Source organism: Capricornis sumatraensis, chromosome 17 (assembly GCF_032405125.1).
Source record: "Capricornis sumatraensis isolate serow.1 chromosome 17, serow.2, whole genome shotgun sequence".
Lineage (NCBI taxonomy): Eukaryota > Metazoa > Chordata > Mammalia > Artiodactyla > Bovidae > Capricornis > Capricornis sumatraensis.
In genome coordinates, this window is record NC_091085.1 from 77872761 (window position 1) to 77895154 (window position 22394).

General features: G+C 61.5%; 1 protein-coding gene across 1 annotated transcript in view; it reads left to right on the plus strand.

The window, feature by feature from the left end:
- Positions 1-22394, plus strand: part of CABIN1 (calcineurin binding protein 1) — a 75319-nt gene that overhangs the window by 20683 nt on the left and 32242 nt on the right. Inside the window, exons 15-25 of the mRNA XM_068989478.1 lie at positions 248-442; positions 5789-6025; positions 6190-6346; positions 9202-9317; positions 10906-11067; positions 11702-11908; positions 11997-12142; positions 13642-13903; positions 14694-14954; positions 15977-16128; positions 17325-17500. Coding sequence (XP_068845579.1) covers positions 248-442; positions 5789-6025; positions 6190-6346; positions 9202-9317; positions 10906-11067; positions 11702-11908; positions 11997-12142; positions 13642-13903; positions 14694-14954; positions 15977-16128; positions 17325-17500 — 2071 coding nt within the window. The remainder of the gene's footprint in view (positions 1-247; positions 443-5788; positions 6026-6189; positions 6347-9201; positions 9318-10905; positions 11068-11701; positions 11909-11996; positions 12143-13641; positions 13904-14693; positions 14955-15976; positions 16129-17324; positions 17501-22394) is intronic.

Consider the following 22394-nt stretch of genomic DNA (forward strand, 5'->3'; position numbering starts at 1 on the left):
GTGTGGCTGGGAGGCTGGCTAACTGTTTTAGCATCCTCTATCTGGAGCCTGTGCTTTGGGGGTAGTTGTGATTTTTGGTGTATTTGTTCTTTGAAGACTGGCACGCCTTGACCCTCACAGAGGTGCTGTCTGTAAAGCAGTTGTTTGCTGTGAATGCCTCTCGTCTGGGTCTGATAAGGGCAGAACCCTGGCCGCCCCAGGGGGCCCGTGATGGCTTGGTCAGCCAGCGACCCTGGGCCTTTTCCAGATTGACAAGAACCTGCGGTCGCTGGAGCGCTGCCAGTCTCTGGAGGAGACGCAGCGGCTGTACGAGGCCGGCGACCACCGCGCTGTCGTGCGCCTGCTGCGCCCCACCTTGTGTACCAGCGGCTGTGACCGCGCCAGGCACCTGCAGTTCATGACCTCCGTGCCCGAGAGGCCGGCCCAGCTGCTGCTGCTGCAGGTGAGCGCACCCGCCTCGCCCGCGCCCTCCACCGTCTCCTCTGAGGGAAGCAGAACGAAAGCCTCCCCGTGGTGGCACCGGGCGAAGGTGCTCAGAGGTGGGCTCAAGGGAAGCCCGCCTTTGGCTCTGAACCTCGTGTGGCTAGTTGGGCTCAGCCATCCACCCACCTGATGGTCCATCTGCCTTTTTGGCTTTTTATTTTCTTTTTTTCTAAATGCATTTTTCTACTTTATCGCTTGGTCTTCTCTTTTACTGGCTCTAAAATCAACTGTTGAGTACGTGTAAAACTAGGTGAAGTGCACGTACACTGCGAAACGGGAGCGCGGTGAACTAACCGGCCTGGAGGGCCAGCCCTGGCGGGAAGGAGCAAGGGCGCGTGAGGCTCGCGGGCCCTCTCGGCCCCTGAGCGCCCGTCTCCCGCAGCTGAGCCCGCCCCCACCCCCGGCGGCCAGGGGCTCGCCAGGCTTGGCGTCTGCGGGGCGGGGCCTTCCCGCCTCTCATCCCAGGGCACGGATGCTCGCCCTTGCCCTAGAGGCCTGCCATGGGGCCTCACGAGCTCTTGCGTGTGGGCATGGAGGAGGATGCCCGGGGCATGCTGGGCTGTGCGGGCTAGGCTGCCAGCTGGTCCCTCAGACTCATTACCTCCCTGGGGCCTTCCACTTGGGTTTGGGAAGGAAGCTCTGGCTTCTCTCAGGCTTCGTGAATTGGAAAACAGGTAAGAGGTGTGGTTGGGAGCAAGTGGAACCGGAAGGGGAGGCAGGGGTGAGGAGGAGGGGAAGGAGGTCAGGCAGCCCTGTATGAGGGCGGGGAGGAGCTGCGATACCCTCAGTGCCCTCGGCTGGGGGCAGGGGGCAGCCGAGGAGCTCAGGCACTCCTGCTCTGTGGACTGGAGCTTCTGGGTGAGAGGACAGCACCACCCGCCCCCACCCACCACCCCGGAGGGATGGGCACCTGCTGAGGAGGCACCACGCCGTGCTGGGCCTGAGACGAGGCCGCCCCGCTGCCAGGGGAGCTGCTGCTGCTTGTGCAGGAGTGACTGGATCTTTGCCCAGCTTCCCGTTGGCAGAACGTGTTTTCTTATTGATTTGGAATGCTTTTTATATATTAAAGGTCTTAACCATACTCACAGAAAACTAATCAGTCTAATCACACTAGGACCACAGCCTTGTCTAACTCAATGAAACCAAGCCATGCCTGCGGGGCAACCCAAGACGGGCAGGTCAGGGTGGAGAGGTCTGACAGAACGTGGTCCACTGGAGAAGGGAATGGCAAGCCACTTCAGTATTCTTGCCTTAAGAACCCCATGAACAGTATGAAAAGGCAACATGATAGCATACCAAAAGAGGAACTCCCCAGGTCAGTAGGTGCCCAGTATGCTACTGGAGATGAGTGGAGAAGTAACTCCAGAAAGAATGAAGAGATGGAGCCAAAGCAAAAACAATACCCAGTTGTGGATGCGACTGGTGATAGAAGCAAGGTCCGATGCTGTAAAGAGCAATATTGCATAGGAACCTGGAATGTCAGGTCCATGAATCAAGGCAAATTGGAAGTGGTCAGATGAGATGGCAAGGGTGAATGTTGACATTCTAGGAATCAGGGAACTAAAATGGACTGGAATGGGTGAATTTAACTCAGATGACCATTATATCTACTACTGCGGGCAGGAATCCCTCAGAAGAAATGGAGTAGCCATCATGGTCAACAAAAGAGTCTGAAATGCAGTACTTGGATGCAATCTCAAAAACGACAGAATGATCTCAGTTCGTCTCCAAGGCAAACCATTCAGTATCACAGTTATCCAAGTCTATGCCCCAACCAGTAATGCTGAAGAAGCTGAAGTTGAACAGCTCTGTGAAGACCTACAAGACCTTGTAGAACTAACACCCAAAAAAGATGTCCTTTTCATGCTAGGGGACTGGAATGCAAAAGTAGGAAGTCAAGAAACACCTGGAGTAACAGGCAAATTTGGCCTTGGAATGCAGAATGAAGCAGGGCAAAGACTAATAGAGTTTTGCCAAGAAAATGCACTGGTCATAGCAAACACCCTCTTCCAACAACACAAGAGAAGACTCTACACATGGACATCACCAGATGGCCGACACCGAAATCAGATTGATTATATTCATTGCAGCCAAAGATGGAGAAGCTCTATACAGTCAGCAAAAACAAGACCGGGAGCTGACTGTGGCTCAGATCATGAACTCCTTATTGCCAAATTCAGACTCAAATTGAAGAAAGTAGGGAAAACCGCTAGACCATTCAGGTATGACCTGAATCAAATCCCTTATGATTATACAGTGGAAGTGAGAAATAGATTTAAGTGCCTAGATCTGATAGATAGAGTGCCTGATGAACTATGGAATGAGGTTCGTGACACTGTACAGGAGACAGGGATCAAGACCATCCCCATGGAAAAGAAATGCAAAAAAGCAAAATGGCTGTCTGGGGAGGCCTTACAAATAGCTGTGAAAAGAAGAGAAGCGAAAAGCAAAGGAGAAAAGGAAAGATACAAGCATCTGAATGCAGAGTTCCACAGAATAGAAAGAAGAGATAAGAAAGCCTTCTTCAGCGATCAATGCAAAGAAATAGAGGAAAAGAACAGAATGAGAGAGACTAGAGATCTCTTCAAGAAAATTAGAGATACCAAGGGAACATTTCATGCAAAGATGGGCTCGATAAAGGACAGAAATGGTCTGGACCTAACAGAAGCAGAAGATATTAAGAAGAGGTGGCAAGAATACACAGAAGAACTGTACAAAAAAGATCTTCGTGACCCAGATAATCATGACGATGTGATCACTCATCTAGAGCCAGACATCCTGGAATGTGAAGTCAGGTGGGCCTTAGAAAGCATCACTACGAACAAAGCTAGTGGAGGTGATGCAATTCCAGTTGAGCTATTTCAAATCCTGAAAGATGATGCTGTTCAAGTGCTGCACTCAATATGCCAGCAAATTTGGAAAACTCAACAGTGGCCACAGGACTGGAAACGGTCAGTTTTCATTCCAATCCCAAAGAAAGGCAATGCCAAAGAATGCTCAAACTACCACACAATTGCATTCATCTCACATGCTAGTAAAGTAATGCTCAAAATTCTCCAAGCCAGGCTTCAACAATACGTGAACTGTGAGCTCCCTGATGTTCAAGCTGGATTTAGAAAAGGCAGAGGAACCAGAGATCAAATTGCCAACATCTGCTGGATCATGGAAAAAGCAAGACAGTTCCAGAAAAACATCTATTTCTGTTTGATTGACTATGCCAAAGCCTTTGACTGTGTGGATCACAATCAACTGTGGAAAATTCTGAAAGAGATGGGAATACCAGACCACCTAACCTGCCTCTTGAGAAATCTGTATGCAAGTTAGGAAGCAACAGTTAGAACTGGATGTGGAACAACAGACTGGTTCCAAATAGGAAAAGGAGTACATCGAGGCTGTATATTGTCACCCTGCTTATTGAACTTCTATGCAGAGTACATCATGAGAAACGCTGGACTGGAACAAACACAAGCTGGAATCAAGATTGCCGGGAGAAATATCAATAACCTCAGATATGCAGATGACACCACCCTTATGGCAGAAAGTGAAGAGGAACTAAAAAGCCTCTTGATGAAAGTGAAAGAGGAGAGCGAAAAAGTTGGCTTAAAACTCAACATTCAGAAAATGAAGATCATGGCATCCGGTCCCATCACTTCATGGGAAATAGATGGGGAAACAGTGGAAACAGTGTCTGACTTTATTTTGGGGGGCTCCAAAATCACTGCAGATGGTGACTGCAGCCATGAAATTAAAAGACACTTACTCCTTGGAAGAAAAGTTATGACCAACCTATATAGTATATTCAAAAGCAGAGACATTACTTTGCCGACTAAGGTCCGTCTAGTCAAGGCTATGGTTTTTCCTGTGGTCATGTATGGATGTGAGAGTTGGACTGTGAAGAAGACTGAGCGCCGAAGAATTGATGCTTTTGAACTGTGGTGTTGGAGGAGACTCTTGAGAGTCCCTTGGACTGCAAAGGAGATCCAGCCAGTCCATTCTGAAGGAGATCAGCCCTGGGATTTCTTTGGAAGGACTGATGCTAAAGCTGAAACTCCAGTACTTTGGCTACCTCATGCGAAGAGTTGACTCATTGGAAAAGACTTTGATCCTGGGAGGGATTGGGGGGAGGAGAAGGGAACGACCGAGGATGAGATGGCTGGATGGCATCGCCAACTCAATGGACGTGAGTCTGAGTGAACTCCGGGAGATGGTGATGGACAGGGAGGCCTGGCATGCTGCGATTCATGGGGTCACAAAGAGTCGGACACGACTGAGCGACTGAACTGAACTGAAGTGAATCTTTTTCCCCCTCAAATGCTTTTGTCAGTTTTTTGTCTGATTTTAAATTGCAGCTTCTGTTTTCTTTGACATACAGAAGTTTTGCATTTTTAGTGCATCAAATCTCTTGATATTTTCAAACGGTGGTGCGTTTGTTCTTTATGCTTGGAAAGCCTTTCCGAGGCTCGAGCAGCCTTCATCCTGTGGTTGCAGACTCAGGATGGAGCTCCTGCAGTGCGCCTGGCGCAAGGCAGGCAAGCACCCTCTGACGGAGCCTGCTTGCCACAGGGAGGCCGGCAGGCGGCGACAGTGGACAGACAGGGGTCCGTGCGCTGGGCTTCTCCCAGCCATGGTAGGCGTGGGGTTCGTGCTTGCTTGTAGCCCACTTCTCTGAGCATTTGTAGGGCGGGGGCCTGGCTTGGAGTCTGCTCTGGGACACGCGGGAGGCTCCGTCGCCCCGCGTAAATGAGCTGCCTGCCGCGATCTTCAGCATAAGGGTGCCGTTTCCTCACGGTCGTGTGGATTCCTGTCCTGATATCTTGGGTTGCTGTTTTAGCAGGATGTTACTGCTGGTCGTTATATCTTCTGGCTGTGCGTTTCTAGTTTATAGGCACCCTGGTGAGTTTTGTGTGTTAGCTTCAGGTGTAGCCCCTTTGCTGCGTTCCAGTTCCCTCTGACGGCCTGTTCTGGGGGACGGTCTGTCGCCCCAGGCAGGGGGGTCCTGCTGGCCTCGGGCACTGGCAGCCAGTCTCCTGCTTCCTGGCTCTTCCTGGCCTGGAGCACTGGCAGTGGCGTCCTGTGAGGGTGATGCTGGGGGCCCCAGTCTTTTCCTTGACTTTCTCGCAGCCGCGCCTCCTGTGTGTTCTCACCGAGAGGGCTTGGCTCTGGCTGCGGCCTCCACCTCTGCCCGTGGGCTCAGCACACCTCAGTGACTCCTGCTCGATGCGCCAAGAAACGGGGGGCCCTGCCGTCCCCAGGGCCCGAGTGGGGAGCGTGGCCGCGTGTCCCCTCAGCCTCTCCTCCCTCACAGGACTCCCTGCTCCGGCTGGGGGACCACCGGCAGTGCTTCGAGTGCTCCGACGTGGCCCTGAACGAGGCGGTGCAGCAGATGGTCAGCGCCACCGAGGCTGCTGCCAAGGAGGAGTGGGTGGCCACAGTGACCCAGCTGCTGCAGGGCATGGAGCAGGCTCTGTCGGCGGATGGCAGCATCCTGCGGGACTTGTCCTCTGCCGGTGGCCTCACCCGACTCACCAGCAACCTCATTCAGGTAACCCGGCTGCTCCCTGCCCCACCCGCTCCCCCCCCCGCCCACCCCCCCCGCCCACCCCCCCCCGCCCCCCGCCTCGCCCACCCCCCCCCCCGCCCCCCGCCTCGCCCCCGGCCAGAGCCCGCAGCCTGGCGAGCTGCCCGCCGTGACGCCCCGTCCCACAGGTCATCGACTGCAGCATGGCTGTGCAGGAGGAGCCCAAGGAGCCCCACGTGGGCTCGGTGCTGCCCTGGGTCATCCTGTTCCGGGTCGTCCGGCAGGAGGAGGACGCCTTCCGCTCCCTGTGCCACCAGCAGCAGCTCCAGAGCCCGGCGGACGAAGGTGCGGGGGCACGGGGGTGCCTCTCGCCCGTCTGCATCAGGCTACGGACGCGCGTGGGCTCGGGCGCTGGAAGTTTTCTGGAAGGAGGCAGTGGCAGTGTCTGTACGGACTGGGTGGCGGGGCAGGGCCACAGACCGCGCCGTGCTCCCCATCGAGTGCGAGGGGCGAGCCCCATGCGGAGTGGGGCCCCGGAGCCTCGAGCCACTGGCCTCTCCTGGCTGGGGGCCTGGGCGGCACAGGGCAGGCGGGCACAGGCTCCACTGTGCGGCTGGGACCCCGGGCCAGGCAGGCGGCCTCACCCGCTCTGGGGACAGTGGCGCGTCTCAGGGTCGCCGGAGGGCAGCCGGAGCAGCGGAGTCGCAGCCGCCGCGCGGGCTGGGCCGGCTCGGGCGGCGGCACTCAGGGCGGGCCTGCGGGGTGAGCAGGGCCTTCACGGGCTGGCGCTGGAGCCTGGGCAGCTCCTGTGGACCCGTGCTCAGCAGGCGAGACCAGAGCAGAACAGCAGCTCAGTGACATCCGGCCAAGACTGTTCCTCTACCAGGTGGACTTTATCCTTCGGTTTCCTTGCATTTTCAGCATAAACTTGACGAAGGTACATGCTTTCTATGTAGCTGTGATTACCACACACATATTCATGTGTTTACTCAGCCTACTTAAAAGTGCATTTATCGGGGCTTTCCGCTAGCCCCTCGACGGGTTAGCCGAGTGCGCCAGCAGCGCAGGCAGCCATGTTGAGGCGACCGTGGAGCCCCTGCACGCTCCTGCTCGGAGGGCTGCACCCGCAGCCGTCTGTCAGCAGCTCTCTGCTTGTCAGGCCTCTGCGAACGAGAACTTCTGTCCCTGATGGTTCATGGTCAGGGGGAGAAGCAGGCCCACCAGCAGCACCCACAGAGCCAGTCTGAGGCCTGATGGATGGCCGGGCAGGGGAGACACGCAGCCGTGGGGCAGCTGGGCAGGGCCCCAGAGAGCCGGGCGTGTGGGCGGGCTTGGGGAGGAGCCAGGCCGAGGAGGGCACCGCCCGTCTGCCGGCAGGGAGCGCGCTGCGTGGTCCAGCCTCCAGGGCGGCCGTGCGGCTGTCTACTGGGTCATTCTGGGCTCAGCATCTCATGCTCACCTTTTTGCTTCTGCTAAATTGACTTTTTTGGATAAATTTTTAGAATAGATATCTTTAGAACTCTTGACAAATAGAGCCTCTGTGTTTTCAAAAAAAGTTTTAGTGGTGAAAAAAAGGTTTATAGCTATAAACATGCATTATTTTTCTTATAAAAATAATACAAAAAGTTTTGTGGATTAAGAGTCTCCTCTTAATTATGTAAACACAATGTAGTATTTTGTAAAAACTGCCAATAAGCAAACAAGGAAAGGAAGACAATCCAATGCCATAAACCTTGGACAGGTGGGCGGGGAGACAGGGATCTCAGTGGGCTGGCTGCCCATGTAAACCAGAACAGTCAGGAGCCTACAACTGGACCCGCAGAGGGTGGAGAGTTCACCGTGCTGGAGAAGGTGGAAGACGTGGAGGACAGAGGTATGGGGGTGAGGGAGCCCCCGCGGCTGCAGGGAGCCCAGCGTCAAGTACAAGAATAGGTCCCTGAGTTGCAGCTTTAACGCCGAGCCTGCAGATTGAAAGCATGTGGTGTGTCCCCGAAAGGCTGCTACCCAGCAGTCTATATCCAGGTACATCGTGGCGAAGGGGGTCTTTCAAGGACAAGGGGATGTCAGGTTTCTAAACTGAAGAAGCAGTTGAAGCGAGGCTCGTCTCAGAGTTTTCCTGGCGCGGGTCAGTGCCATCGGGGAGATGCCCATGTGTCGACGAGGCTCTCACGGCAGGTGCGTGTGGGCCGAGGCGCACAGCCAGCCATTTGTGATCACAGTGGACTCCAGCTCCTTGAGGGCGTCTCAGGAGCATTGCTGGAGGACAGTCAGTAAGCCAGCGGGAGGCAGGAAGGGAGAGCGCCGGGAGGGAATGTGCGTTGGGAGGGAGCCAGCGGCCAGGCTGAGCGTAGGCGCAGAGCAGGACGTCCGCGTCATCCCGGGCGGCACCGGAGCAGCGTGTGCAAGCCGGCAGACTGGGAGCCGGGCCGTGCCTCACCGACTCAGGCGGCAGCCGCTCGATGCTGCTGCAGGTGGAAACGGACATAAAGCGCACGAGCAACCAGAAGGGCTTGAACTTGCTCGTGTTCTGACTTCTTTAAGCAGTGCTTTTCAAACCTTTTTTGGCTGGGACTGACCAGTAATGAAAAGCATGCCACAGGTGTCATGGAGGAACCTTGGTTCTGCTGGGCGGGGTTCGCTCCAGTGCTCCGTCCCGAGACCGATGGGCCACGGCTCAGAGTCTGAAACACACCGAGGTGTCTAGGGCAGCTAGTGGCACTGCCAGCGACACTCGGACATTTGATCAAGATTTGGCTGTTATTCTTCCTCCTGTGATAATTAAATAGACCTGAATATGAGGATTTTGAAGTTGAGCAGTGGTGTGTGCAGTGTGGGCTCTACCGTTGTGAACGACTTACCTGTGTCTTTCAAAGTGTCTCACGCGCATGGAGAGATGCTTCCTGGGATGTTCACCAGATGTCAGCCCCGGTTATGGGCGGGGTGGGGGGCGCCCTGCTTCCTGGGGATGGGCCCTCCCTGCTGTATACTTCCCTGTGTGAGCTGAGCTGTTTCCTGATAAGCGCCTTCTACGGTAGTAAAGCCAGACGCGTCATCACTGATTTAAAAAGGGAAAAACAGATGAGAAAGGAAAGGGGGGCAAGCAGGGGGCCCACTGTGGGGGCCGTTGGTAAAGACGGGGCGGGGGCCCGCTGCTCCCCGCTGTGTGCATGCTGACACCCCGTCGCCCAATCTCTCCCCAGCGTCGGCCGAACTGCCCACGCTCCCCTCGTCCCTCATGCTGCTCAACACGGCCCACGAGTACCTGGGCCGGCGGGGCTGGTGCTGTAACTCGGACGGGGCCCTGCTGCGATTCTACGTAAGTGCCACCCCCACCCGCCGTCAGCCCTGGTCTGGAACGTGCGTGCACGTCCTGTGTGGCTCTCTGCCCTCTCCGCCTCTCTCTCTCTCTCTCTCTCTCTCTCTCTCTCTCTCTCTGTAACACTTAAACTTGTTGACTCTGTTTCTTTGGTGATTACAGATTCACTCAGACTATTTTCTCAAGGCAGTTCTGGTTTTCAGTAGGGTTCACGTAAGCATGACATTGTTCAGGCGTTTGCTTCAGATTTTACGGCCTCTGCAGTGCCCCTAACCACCCCGGTGTTCTTGCCTGGAGAATCCCAGGGACGGTGGAGCCTGGTGGGCTGCCGTCTATGGGGTCGCACTAAGTCGGACACGACTGAAGCGACGTAGATGTCGCAGCAGCGGCAGCGGCGCCTGGTCCCGCCCCTTTGCCCCGCCAGCATCCCTCTTCTGCGCTTCCTTGTCCTTCGTTGAGAAGTGTTGCGTGTGGTTGGTTGAAATTAGTTTCTTCACCTAAACCAGCTGTTGGTTGACCAATATTAGCCAGCTACTGACCTGCTTTCTCTTTGCTGCTAGGTCACTAAGTAGTACTTTAGCATTTAATGCTTTTTACTTTGTGTGGGTTTGCTCTGTGTTCCTAACTTACTGACGTAAGTGCTTAGTTGGCGATCACTTTCTAATACACCTGTGGTAAAGATTATAGCTTTTCCCCAAGCACATTTTCAGCTGCATGTCATAAGTTTTGATATCCGCTGTCTCTATAGAACCCATTCCTAACTCTACTGAGTCAGGTTAGAAGGTCTGGTCTGCACTGTGCCTAGCCTCTAGTATCTGCTGCTGCCGCCAAGTCGCTCAGTCGCGTCCGACTCTGCGCGACCCCATGGACGGCAGCCCACCAGGCTCCCCCGTCCCTGGGATTCTCCAGGCAAGAGCACTGGAGTGGGTTGCCATTTCCTCCTCCAGTGCGTGAAAGTGAAGTCGCTCAGTCGTGTCCGACTCTGTGCGACCCCATGGACTGCAGCCCACCAGGCTCCTCCGTCCCTGGGATTCTCCAGGCGAGAGCACTGGAGTGGGTGCCTGTGGAGACTTGCTTTTTGTTTCTAGTCTTGGTGGAAAATACCACAGACACTTGAAGAGGGCGTGCATTTGCTAACAGCAGGGCATAACGATGGCCGTGGCTCCGCCTCCACAGATTCACCCATTGGCTGTGTCGATCGCCTCCTCTGAGGGCCTCGCTGGTGTCTGCCACAGGCCCCCGCCGCCCTAACGGGACTCACCGTCTGCCGCGTGACTGACTCTCTAATTCACACCCCTCCGGGGGAGTCTGAGGGTCCCAAGGGCAGGGACGGCGTCTCCCTGTGCCCAGCATGAGATGGTGCTCGTGTAGATGCCTGGGGGGGCAGGCGAACGGCGAAATGAACTCGTGTAGCTAGAAGCCGCTTGGGTGCTGGCAGCAGGGAGGCTGGGCGGGCCTTCCTCGGGCCTGCGGAGCGGCTGCAGGGCCGGCGGGCCCGTCCTGGCCCCTGGGCCCAGGCACGCCCCCCAGGTCAGCGGAGCTGGTGGGCCCGCCCCCAGGCGCCTCTTCCCACCTGCCCTCCTGCCAGGTGCGCGTCCTCCAGAAGGAGCTGGCTGCGCCCACCGCTGAGGACACCCACCCGCACAAGGAGGAGCTGGAGACAGCCCTGGAGCAGTGCTTCTACTGCCTGTACAGCTACCCCAGCAAGAAGAGCAAGGCCCGGTACCTGGAGGAGCACGCGGCCCAGCAGGTGAGCGGCTGCGGCATCAGGCGGGCCCGTCAGAGGGAGGGCCTCCCTGCAAGAGCTGGGTGCGCGGCTGAGCTAGTCGCCCACACGCGCAGCAGCGCGGCACTTCTGCAGTAGATGTTTCCCCCTAGGTGGAGTCCTACAGATAATCCCCTAGAGAGTTTCCATTCGTTTGGTGTTGGGTTTTCAGACTGCAAGCGGGTGTTAGCTCATGGCTCCTGAACACGGTCAGTGGAGCTTTGATCTGAGGGAGCCCACCCCGAAGTGCGCACTCCTGTGGGCAGAGTCCTGCTGTTTCCCCTTCGGGGTGCAAGCTGCCCCGGCCCAGAGCAGGCCCTTGCTCAGCGTTTGGCAGCCAGGCGACTGGGCCTCTAGCGTGGTGGCGTGGGCTCGCAGAGGGGCCCTCAGCCCCAGAGTCTGTCTGTATAGAGGCCAGGCTTGTGTTGGCTCGCGCTCTCCCCGCCGCATGAGTGGGTTTGGGGGTTGCCGTCTGTGAGTGGGTGCTTCACGTGCATGGGTGTGGTTTCTGGCTCCCGTGTGCAGTGGCCTTGCTGCCAGGGGCCGCCGAGAGTGCTTGCGTGGAGCCCTCCCCGTGCGCGCCCCAGGCTACGCTCCGACCGCCTCTGTCTGCCTGCAGGTGGATCTGCTGTGGGAGGACGCCCTGTTCATGTTCGAGTACTTCAAGCCCAAGACCCTCCCCGAGTTTGACAGCTACAAGACCAGCACCGTGTCCGCCGACCTGGCCAACCTCCTGAGGAGGATCGCCACCATTGTGCCCCGCACGGAGCGGCCCGCCCTGAGCCTGGACAGACTGTCCGCCTACATCGAGGGCACCTCTCTCGAGGTCGGGGCTGGCTGCCGGCCGGGGCCCGTCTCCCGCACCCCAGCGCCTGTGTGCCTCGGCCCCTCACGCCTGCCCTCTCGCCTGCCAGGTGCCCTGCCTCCCCGAAGGGGCTGACCCCTCCCCTCCAGTGGTCAACGAGCTTTACTACCTCCTGGCCGATTACCACTTCAAGAACAAGGAGCAGTCCAAGGCCATCAAGTTCTACATGCACGACATCTGCGTCTGCCCCGACAGGTGAGCAGCGGGCTGCGGGAGGGCGGCCCCCGGAAGGAGGAAGACGAGCGCGCGGAGCCCTCTTCCCCGGTCTCGGGCGGCCCTCTGCTCCCGGCCTGCGGTGTGGGGGTGCTGCCTGGCTCCAGCCTGCTGGGGCGCAGCCTCCACTCCTGGTCCCGGCCCCGGCCCCCTGCCCCGGGGAGTCGGCTGGATGCCTGCCTCCTCCAAGGCCACACCTCTTATCGTGGCTGTTTTCCTCCTTGGGGCGGGGCTGCCATGCTGGCGCAGATCTGCGAGCCAGTTGTACCGGAGGCCCTGGTGGCCTCTGCCTGAAACGCAGGGACTGGCCTGCCCCTCCCGAAGGGCTGGCTCAGTCGTGAGGTCCGGCTCGCTGGACTGAGAGCCAGCCATGCCTTGGAGAGCCAAGGTCAAGAGAGACCCCTCTGCGAGTGACCTGTGTCCGAAGGCTCCAAGGGGCACTCGTGGGCAGCCTTCCTGGGTGTTCTTGGGGATGGGGAGGTCTGCCTCGTCAGACCTCCGGGCCAGGGAGTGGGGGTCTGAGGTCTGAGGGGAGAAGCCAGCATGTGCCTCTCACCGCTGAGGGAGAAGCCACCTAGAGGAGCCCTTGGAGGCCTGTGAGCCTGCGTCCGTCCTGCGCACTCCTGTTGGTGACCAGGGCAGCAGATCCTTCTGGCTGCACGCAGGCCCGTGGGTGCTGCTGTGGCAGGGTATGGAAGGAACTGCCCAGGCGGAAGGCCCCCAGCTATTCCCACCGTGCTCCCCCCAGCCCCCTCTCCGGGGAGAAAGACTGCTCACCATCCGCTCAGGCCTCCCCTTCCCTCATTCCTGGGCCCGGGGGGCGGAAGTGCCAGGAGAGAGCCAGGGAGCTTTGTGAGCTGGCGGGCTCCCCGGCGTGGTGTGGTCCGGGGACGCCAGGGGCCAGCTTTATGGCTCTGCTCGGACGGGTGGAGACTGGCAGCTGCCGGAGGGCAGTGTGTCCGTGTGGATGCTGCTCCTCTGTGCTGCGCCCTGAGAACGCTGGGCTCTGAGGGCCCACGTGTGGCCTCGGATCTCAGAGGGGCCCCTGCGCTCTCCCCTGCAGCCCCTCTGGGGTGGTCTCAGGATGCTGGGTCTCAGGCATCGCGTGGTCCCCTCGCTGTCATCTGGCTGCTGGGCCCTGCCCTGGGTCCTGGGGACAGCTGGTGGAAGCTGGGTGACGGGGGTCTCAGGGTCTGAGCTGCCCCAAGCTGAGGCTCAGGGAGGCTGCAGGGCACGCGGTCACAGCTGCGGGAGAGCCCCTGTGCACCCCCGGGGCCGCCCTGTGGGGCCGCCCTCCAGGCAGGGAGGCAGAGGGCAGCAGGGTGGCAGGCCTGCCCGTGCCAGGGCTGTCCCGCCCGCGTAGTGCCCGGGCAGTGGTGAGGGCCTGGAGACCTGCGCCCTGCGCTCCCCTCGGGGTGGCTCTCCGGCTCAGGGGTGCCCGTGGCAGCAGAGTTCTGAGCCACGCTCCGTCGTGGCTGCAGGTTCGACTCCTGGGCGGGCATGGCTCTGGCCCGGGCCAGCCGCATCCAAGACAAGCTGAACTCCAACGAGCTGAAGAGCGACGGGCCCATCTGGAAGCACGCCACACCCGTGCTCAGCTGCTTCCGGCGGGCGCTCGAGATCGACAGCTCGAACCTGTCCCTGTGGATCGAGTTCGGGACCATGTCCTACGCCCTGCACTCCTTTGCCTCACGCCAGCTGAAGCAGTGGAGGCCCGAGCTGCCCGCTGAGCTCGTGCAGCAGGTGAGGGCGGCAGGAGGGGCTCGGCCCCGCCCGCTGGGTGCCCGCCGCCCGCACACCCCGGCCGGGGGGTGAGCTCCGGGCCACGGCAGAGCCGCTGTCCCCTCCCTCTCCCTTCTGAGGGGCTTGCTGAGCCCTTGGGGGGCTGTCAGCGCTGCTGGGGTGTGGTGTGGGTGTGCAGGGGCTCCCTCGGCTCCTTGAGGGGACGCAGAGGGGCTCCGTGGTATGTCCAGGCGCGTGTGGCAGGACGCCTTTGTCTGGGGAGGCTTCCCTGGAGAGCAGGCACGAGGGGACCTGCATGTGGACTGCCTGTGGTCAAGGCCGTCTATGGTCGCGGGGCCGCAGGGAGGCCTGGGGACAGCAGGTGCTTAGCCAGTGGGACCCTCGCCCCGGCCGAGCGCCATCAGCCTGCACTTGAGCGAGGTCTCTGTCGCCAGGCCGAGGACGTCCCCCCCCAGCACCCTGCAGAGCAGCACATGGGCTCGCGGGGCCCTCGGCCTCGTGCCTCCCCTGACTCCGTGCAGCGCGCTGAGTGGGGGCGGCCCGGGCCTGCGGAGCCGTGAGGAGCACGCAGTGTAGGGAGCTGAACTGAGGCGGGAGCGCCTGCAGGAAAGGCTAGTGTAGAGCCCCGGGGCTGTCCCAGGGACTCTCGGGGGCTGGTGCGGGCCCAGGGGGGTCCGGGGGCCATCTCACGGCTGTTGGGGGTCCCAGAGTTAGATCAGGGGTCCGGGGGCCGCCCTCAGGGCTGTTGCGGACCCCGCAGTCAGACGAGGGCGGGGCGTGTCCCCTGCAGCTGGAGGAGCGGCGAGACAGCATGCTAGAGACGGCCCAGCACTGCTTCACGGCGGCGGCGCGCTGTGAGGGCGATGGGGACGAGGAGGAGTGGCTCATTCACTACATGCTGGGCAAGGTGGCCGAGAAGCAGCAGCAGCCGCCCACCGCGTACCTGCGGCACTACCGGCAGGCCAGCCACCTCCTGCACGAGGAGGCGGCCCGCTACCCCAAGAAGATCCACTACCACAACCCCCCCGAGCTGGCCATGGAGGCCCTGGAGGTGAGGCCGCACCGGCCGCGGGGTGGGGGTGGGCGCACGCTCCCGAGACGGCCCTGCGGCCACCCCGCGGCACCGTGTGCGCTCCTGTTCCAGCGGCCGTTCCCCTTCAAGGGTGCTCACTGTCCCTTCTCGGGGGGGAGCGTCAGCCCCCAGCCCTGCAGCTCCGGGCCCTTGCACCTGCAGCCTGCTCCCTAGGTGCTCGGGCGGGGGGGGCTCCCAGCTGGGGGACGGGGGAGCCGAGGAGCCGCGACCCTCTGGACCCCCGGGTCACAGTCTCGCATGCTCCTCCCGAGCAGACTGTGTGCCTGCCTGGGTGTGCGTGTGGGTTCAGGCGGCATGCTCGGGGTCCTCCCTGGCGCACACGTGGTCCACGAGGCGGCCTCCAAGGACACGGTGCAGGCCTGGGGGCTCCTGGCTTCCTGGGACCTGGGGCTCGTCAGCGTCGCCCTTTTCAGGCCGCGCGCCCACCCCACCGTTGCTCTGCCCAGAAAGCCGCTGGGAATTTGGGGCCGAGTCTGCGTGCTTGCTCCTTTTCTGTATTTGCTTCTGTTGATTAAGTTAACGGTCATCAGTGGTTAAGGAAACCATAAGAATGGAATCGTTCAAAAGTGTTTAAACTGAAAACTTGAAAGCCCCCAGCGATCCCAGCTCCCTGGTTGCAGAACTCTGTGTTAAAATCTGGGCCCTATCCTTTCTGGACGTATTTCCTGTTAACACGCAGACACGAAGTGACATGCTCAGCACCTGTTAAGCGGTCTTTTTTCCCTGATGAGACGTAGTGGGAGGGGCTGGCAGGCCCCCTCCGCCGTAGGCACCCAGCCCTTCTCCAGTGTGGCCTCCCCTCTTGGGGCCCACGGTGCAGGGATGCGTGTGCAGGCAGAGTCCACTCTCCATGGTGCCAGGGCAGGCGGGGGGGTGCAGGGAGGGCGGTGCTGGATGAGCCCCTGGGGGAGGGGGTCGGGGACAGGCAGCCTCGCTCGGCCTCTGGGGGTGCCGCTCACGCCGTGTCGTCCTTGTCCCAGGTGTACTTCCGGCTCCACGCATCCATCCTGAAGCTCCTGGGGAGGCCAGATTCCGGGGTCAGTGCAGAGGTCCTGGTGAGCTTCATGAAGGAGGCTGCAGAAGGGCCCTTTGCCAGGGGCGAGGAGAAGAACGCACCCAAAGCCTCAGAGAAGTGAGTGGGTGCTCCTGGCGGCTGGGTGGGGCCATCATGAGCTCAGGAGTCAGGCCAGGCCCCAGGCTCCCAGTGGCGGCCGGGGTCCTTCTGTTGAACCCCAGATGCAGAGGGTGCGTGAGCGCCCTGCACCGCTCTGTCACCTCCCAGCACAGCTGTGCCTGCGTGGACACTGCTCACTGCAGCCTCCTGCCCCAGACCCAGGCAAGGGTCCTCTCTCAGCCTCGCTGAGCTCGGGGCGCTGGGGCCGTGATGTGGTTGCCTGGCAGGCCTTCCTGGGGTGTGGGTCACCCGGTGTCCACGTCCTGGAGCTTTGGCTCAGCTCGCCCCATCTCTGGGCCTATGCCCAGCTGGGCTCCGTGCTGTTAGCTTGTGGGACTGGTGGGCACACGTGTGGACATCACCCAGGTGGGACGCAGTGTACCCAGAGATCATCGTCAGAAAGGGCCCTCCCGACACAGCAGGCATGGGCTTTGTGTGATCATAAGTCTTTCTTTTTTTACTTGACAATTATATAAGTGCCGCACACGGACGCTAGATGTAGGAGGCTCTGGCAGGCGTGAGCGGGGACTGGCGCATGGCGACCCGCCCGTCTGCTCCCCGCGGCTCCCCAGAGCGCGCTGTGCGTCCGCACGTGCTCCAGCGGCGCACTCAGCTCCCGGCTCCTGTACATGTGGGAAACGCCCTCCCACATGAGCTGGAGGTCGGCGGTCCCGGCGGCGGGTCTGGGACTGCCTCTGAGACGCTCCCCACCTGCTGGCACGTGCTACTCCCGAGAGGAGCTCAGGGCGCCGTGCTTTCTGCGGCCATTTCCTTCTGCACGTGTGAGCGTGGCCACACACTGACCAGGATGAGATCCCTCAGGCCCCGGGTGTCACACGAGGTGCTGGGGGTGTGGGGTGGGTGCCTCCAGGGAGGCGTCTGCCTGCTGTGAGACTTGAGCTGGCAGCAGGCACAGCTGTAAAGATTGGGCAGTGACTGGCTAGGGCTGGAGCCCAAGTAGGGCCCCTGGGGCCACCCCTTCAGCCCTGGGACAGTGTCACCCAAGGAGACGAGTGCCACCCGAGGGGACAATTGCCACCTGGGGACGGGGTCACCCGAGGGGACGGTGCCACCAAAGGGGAAGGGTGCCACCAGAGGCACTGGCCCAGCCTCAGGGGAGATGGACCCTGATGCACCCGCCCTCTGGCCCACAGGGAGAAGGCCTGCCTGGTGGACGAGGACTCCCGCTCTTCAGCTGGGACACTGCCGGGCCCCGGAGCCCCCCTCCCCTCCTCTGGCCCAGGTCTGACTTCCCCACCTTACACAGCCACTCCGGTTGACCACGATTACGTCAAATGTAAAAAACCCCACCAGCAGGCCACGCCGGACGGTACAGTCCCTGTTCCCCCTCCCGCCAGCCCAGGGCGGCACGCCAGTCCCGGGGGGGCGCTTCGGGCAACGAGTTGCTTTGCTGTGTGAGGGGGTGCCGGGTGTGGGCTGACACGGGCAATGTTGCGGTCTTCATTAACCTCATGGACTCACCGTTGACCCTCTGCCCCCACATGCTCAGGGCCGCCACCTGCCCCGCCCCCGGGGGCCTCCGCGAGTCCGCCTTGCCGGCTGCGGGCCGGGGACCTGAGAGGCCGTGGGGATCAGACGAGCTGGCGGGGAATCGGCCAGCTCCCCATGCGGGCCGGGCAGGCGGCGGCCGGTCACCACATCCTCACTAACACCTCGGGCATGCATGCCAGCCTCGCAGTCGGTCTCGCGCTCCCCTCTGGCGCACCAGGACGCAGGCCAGGCCCTGAGGGCAGGTGTGGGAGCAGGGCCCCGCAGAGCCGCGGGGGTCCCGGGCCACGCGACTCCCTGGGCTGCCGTCTGCACCCTGAGGGGAGCGCGTGCTGGCTGGGCCCCCCGGCTGTGGGTGTGCGTGTGCAGACCTGCGTGGGCCGTCTGAGCGTGTGCTGCGTGTCTCCGTCCCCACCCGCCTGCCCCGAGCAGGGAGCACAGACCCGGAGCTGGGAGGCCTGTCCTCCCACTATGACCCCACAGACGTGCCCCAAGCAGGCCTTTCCCCGCCCCGCACCTCAGGGTGAGCCCTCTTGGGACCTTTCATCTTGAGGACACTGAGAAAACACTGGAAACGAGTCCCTACTCGGGAAGTCCTTTCTGCCAGGCGCTCTCTGGAGGACTTGGGGCCAGGCCAGCCTCGGGGTTGGGAGCGCCACTCGGGGTCCCGCCCTGGCACACGCGTGTGCGTGGCGCTGGGGAGAAGAGCACTGCAGACAGGTGCTGGTGTCATGTGTGCTGGGCGCCTGGCTCCGGAGGCATGTGCAGGGAGCCGCGCACACAGCCAGGTGCCACCTCAGCCCTGCAGGCGACCCTGCTGCCCGCTGGATGGGCCGCTGAGCGCCGGGTCCACCTCAGGCCGCGCTGCTCCTGAGGGCGCCTCCGCCTCAGCCCCAGAGTGCGCCTGGGTCAGCTCTTATCCAGAGAGACTGGGAGAGGTTCTGGAAGGCGGCCAGGGCCTGTGTAGGGAGCTTGATGCCTGCTCACCATCTTCATGATCACTCAGCGTAGCGTCAAAGGCCTGGGTGCTCTCTGAGCCACCCACACCAGGGTGGGGAGCTTTCTGCCGCCCGCCCGCAGCCCTGGGGAGAGTGCCTGGAACCAAGCAGTCCCCGGGCAGCGGGAGGTGCACATGGCTGACCGAGGGCCCCGGCTGGACCAGGAGGGACAGACAGCGCGAGGCCTCTGCTCTGCAGCCCTGCAGCCTCACCTCTCAGTTCGCCCATCTCGGGAGATGCTGTTGAGGATTTCAGCGCCAGAGTGCGTTGGCGCCTTCAGGGTGCTTCCAGAGATGGCTGTTGACACGGGCTTGACCCAGCAGGATGAGAGCCCGGAGCAGGCCCTGTGCTCCCCACGCTGCGGTGTGCAGCGCGCATGTGTGCTGTGCGTGTGTGCGTCCAGGTCCCTGCAGGAAGCTCTGTGCGAGGGCTCTGGGCCGGGTCCCGGGTCTGGGTCCCTGCAGGAAGCTCTGTGCGGTGGCTCCGGGCCGGGTCCCGGGTGTGGCACCAGGCGCCCGTGCTTGCGGCAACCTGGCGGGCTTGGCCATGGGTCCTGTCCCCTCTGAGGGAGCGGGCTGAGGGCAGGAGGCTGCAGGGCTAGTTGGGGCTGGGCCGGGGGCAGCTGGAGTCTCAGGTGGGCAGTGGGGAGGCCCCCCTGGGAGGCCCCTGCAGGCCGAGGGTGCTGGGTGTGTATGTCTCCCTGGTGGGGGGGTCGCTGCCGGCAGGGTCCAGGGAGTAGGCCTGACAGAGCGACCTGGCCCTGGAATGGACTGGCCAGGCCCCTTGCTGTCTCCTGATGTCCTCCGTGTCACCTCAGAGTCCCGGAGCGGGCGGGGGCCTTGGGGTGGGCCCTCCAGGCAGCCTGTGGCCTTGCCTTCTGGGCGAAGCTTAGCCAGGACAGGGGTGTGGGGGTCAGGAGGGCGGGGCCGCCGGGCTGCGGGGTGCCTGTGGGCCCATGTGCAGCAGGAGCCCCGGGATTGGTGGGCCATGCAGGTCCTCGGGGAGCCCCGCAACATCCATCGCCACTGCCACGCCGCCATCCCCCACCTGTGTCATGTACACCTGTGCCCGTCCCCACGGTCACCCACGCTGCCTCCGCCAGCATTGCCCGTGCCGCCCCTAACCCTGAGCGCACCGCCCTGGCCGTCCCGCTTGCGCTGCCCCGGCTCGCTTCAGGGACCAAGCTGACGCATGCTGCCCCTCAGTCCAGCTCCCTGCTGCCCGTGGCCAGGGCACCTCCGCGTCGCTGTGCGGTGTTTGGAGAGTGTATGTCTGACGCGCTTGGCTTCCGCCCCAGCTCTGGGCAGACGCGCTGCAGCCCCGGCCTCCCTGTGCTGCCCGCCTGCCTGGCAGGCCCCTCCGTCTGCACTCCTGTCGCTTCGTTGCTTTTCACTTAAGAAGGTCGCAGAGGCGGCAGACTCTCGCATGGTCTCTGAAGGACAGGGCCCGGGCACGTCCGGGCGGGGCGGGGCAGCGTCCTCAAGAACAGGTGGATGCAGGGCAGGCTGTGTTCTGGGCACAGCCCTGCCCACGGTGCCCGGGCGCCCCTGCCTCCCCACAGGGCGGGCCCAGCGTCAGGCCAGGTGGGGAGCCAGGAGAGGGCCGGCCCGTGAGCCTCCTCTTCCTCCCCTCCCTGGTCTTCAGGCTGCAGCTCTTCATGGTGTCTGGGGAGTGCCTGGTGGGTGCTCAGCCTGGGAGAGGGCGCCGTTGGGGGAGCCTAGATGAGGCCTTGGTTGGGTCTGTGTGTCCCTGGGGCGGCGCTTGGTGCCCCAAGGGAGCGTCATGAGCTGCCTCTGGGGTTTGGTGGGTCGAGAGGACTTCCTGGAGAAGGGCCATTTCAGGCAAGGGACCGTGGGAGCAAAGACATGGAGCTTGGAGACGTCATGGTGTTCGGACGCTGAGTGACCAGGTGGGAGAAGAGAGACCCTGAGGGGAGGCTGCTGCTGCCTTTCTGGGAAGTGTGGAGTGGGTTCCTGGTGTTTTTTCTCTGGGGCCTCTGTCCAGTCTGCGGGGCCTGTAGCGGGGGACCCCATTCCACGGCCAGCCCTGCCCCCAGTGGACGGGTCCTTTCCTGGTGGTCATCGGCCCGACTGGGGCAGACCTTGCCAGTGTAAAGAGTTCTGAAAACACTGACTGCACTCAGGCTGACTTTTCTTAGAACCTGTTGTTTTCTGGCCAGCGGAACAGGGGTCACCCTCTTGGGGTTCAGCAGCCGGAGTGGCCACGGTTCTGACCACACGGGCATACAGTTCTTTCCTTGAGCCTTCATGTAGCCGAGCTAACAAACTGGATGGCCGTGGGCCGTTTCCAGTCATCCTGCCGGAGCAAACGGAGAAAACACAGCAGGGACTGCGTGTCTTGTCACCAGAGCTCTTTCGGGCTGGCCTGGGAGCCCTCAGAGTCCAGGGGTTGTGGGCTGAGTCAGACCTGCCTGGAGAGAGCCGCAGGGGACGGCCCGCCCTAAGTCAGCCGGCCGGGCCCTGCTCCCTGCACCTCCAGCTCTGTCCCCTTGCCCTGGGCCTTGGGCGCCCCCTGGAGGTGGGGGAGGGGTGCCTGGGTGGTGGGTGGTCCCCAGGGTCCACCGTGTGCCTTTGCCTGGAAGGCCCACCTGTCCAGCCCTGTGGGTCTCCCAGCTGTCCGCTGGGTCTGGCCCTGCCTTAGGACTGGGGCCTGGAAGCCCCCAGCACAACCCCTGCAAAGGCCTCACGGGGGCTTGACTGGCTTCTTAGTGTGAAACCTTGCTTGCTTCGTAGTACTGAAAATCAGGATCGTTCTCAGCAGCCTTAGGCTGACCCTCGTAGACACACAGAGAAGATAGGAAAGACCTGTCCCAGGGCCCTTAGTCCCCTTAGTGGCCATCTTTGGAGCGACACACGTGTCCTCTGGTTCCCGGGCATGAGCACTCACACGCTCTTGCTCCCCAGGGCCCCTCTTCCCTAGAGCTGCAGGGCACTGTCTGACGGTGGCCCTGCAGGCCTCAGGCCCTTTCCCTGTCGAGCTGCAGCCTCTTGTGATGGTCATATGTTATCTCTCCGATTGGTTTATTCACAAGTCTTTTTACAGAGTAACTTAGCATCTGCACTGGGGTTGAGACGTCTTCAGGGACTGAAGTCTGTCCTCGGGTGACACGGTTCCGTGGCGTGGGCGGCGCGCCCCTCCCCCCGTCGGGCTCCTGCCTTGAGCGCGGTCAGCCCACGCTGTGTGGCTGTGGCTCTCCTTTGGCAGTGACAGTTGAGGGACACTGAGCGTGGAGAGGAGGGGCGGGCATCTCTGACATGGCCGTGCCGACCGCTTTGTCTCTTGACAGTGCTCTTCTGCTTGTGTGTGTGCGTCTGAGATTTCTCGTGGGCTTGGGACAGCACATGCAGGACAGAGGACGCTGAAGGGAGTGAGGCTCACGCCCAGAGCGGGCTTCGCGCTGTGCTCCCGGGCACCAGGCGGGGGCAGAGGCAGACGAGGCGGGGGCCAGGCCCCGCCGTTGCCGGGCCTCCTCAGGGCCCCCCGCCCCGGATTCCAGTTCCCCCGACACTGCCTTCTGCTCCGGGCTGGCTGGTCGGCCGGAAGGCTTCTCAGGGTCCGTCTCTGCCTGCCACTCACTTCGCGCCTCTGTGTGCCCCTCGGGGGTTCCTCTGCATCCTCACCCCCTCCCTGCAGCAGAGTTCTTGTCCTGGAGCCGGCACCTTCCGGCCTGGGCTGGGCCCTGCTGGTCCTCTGTGG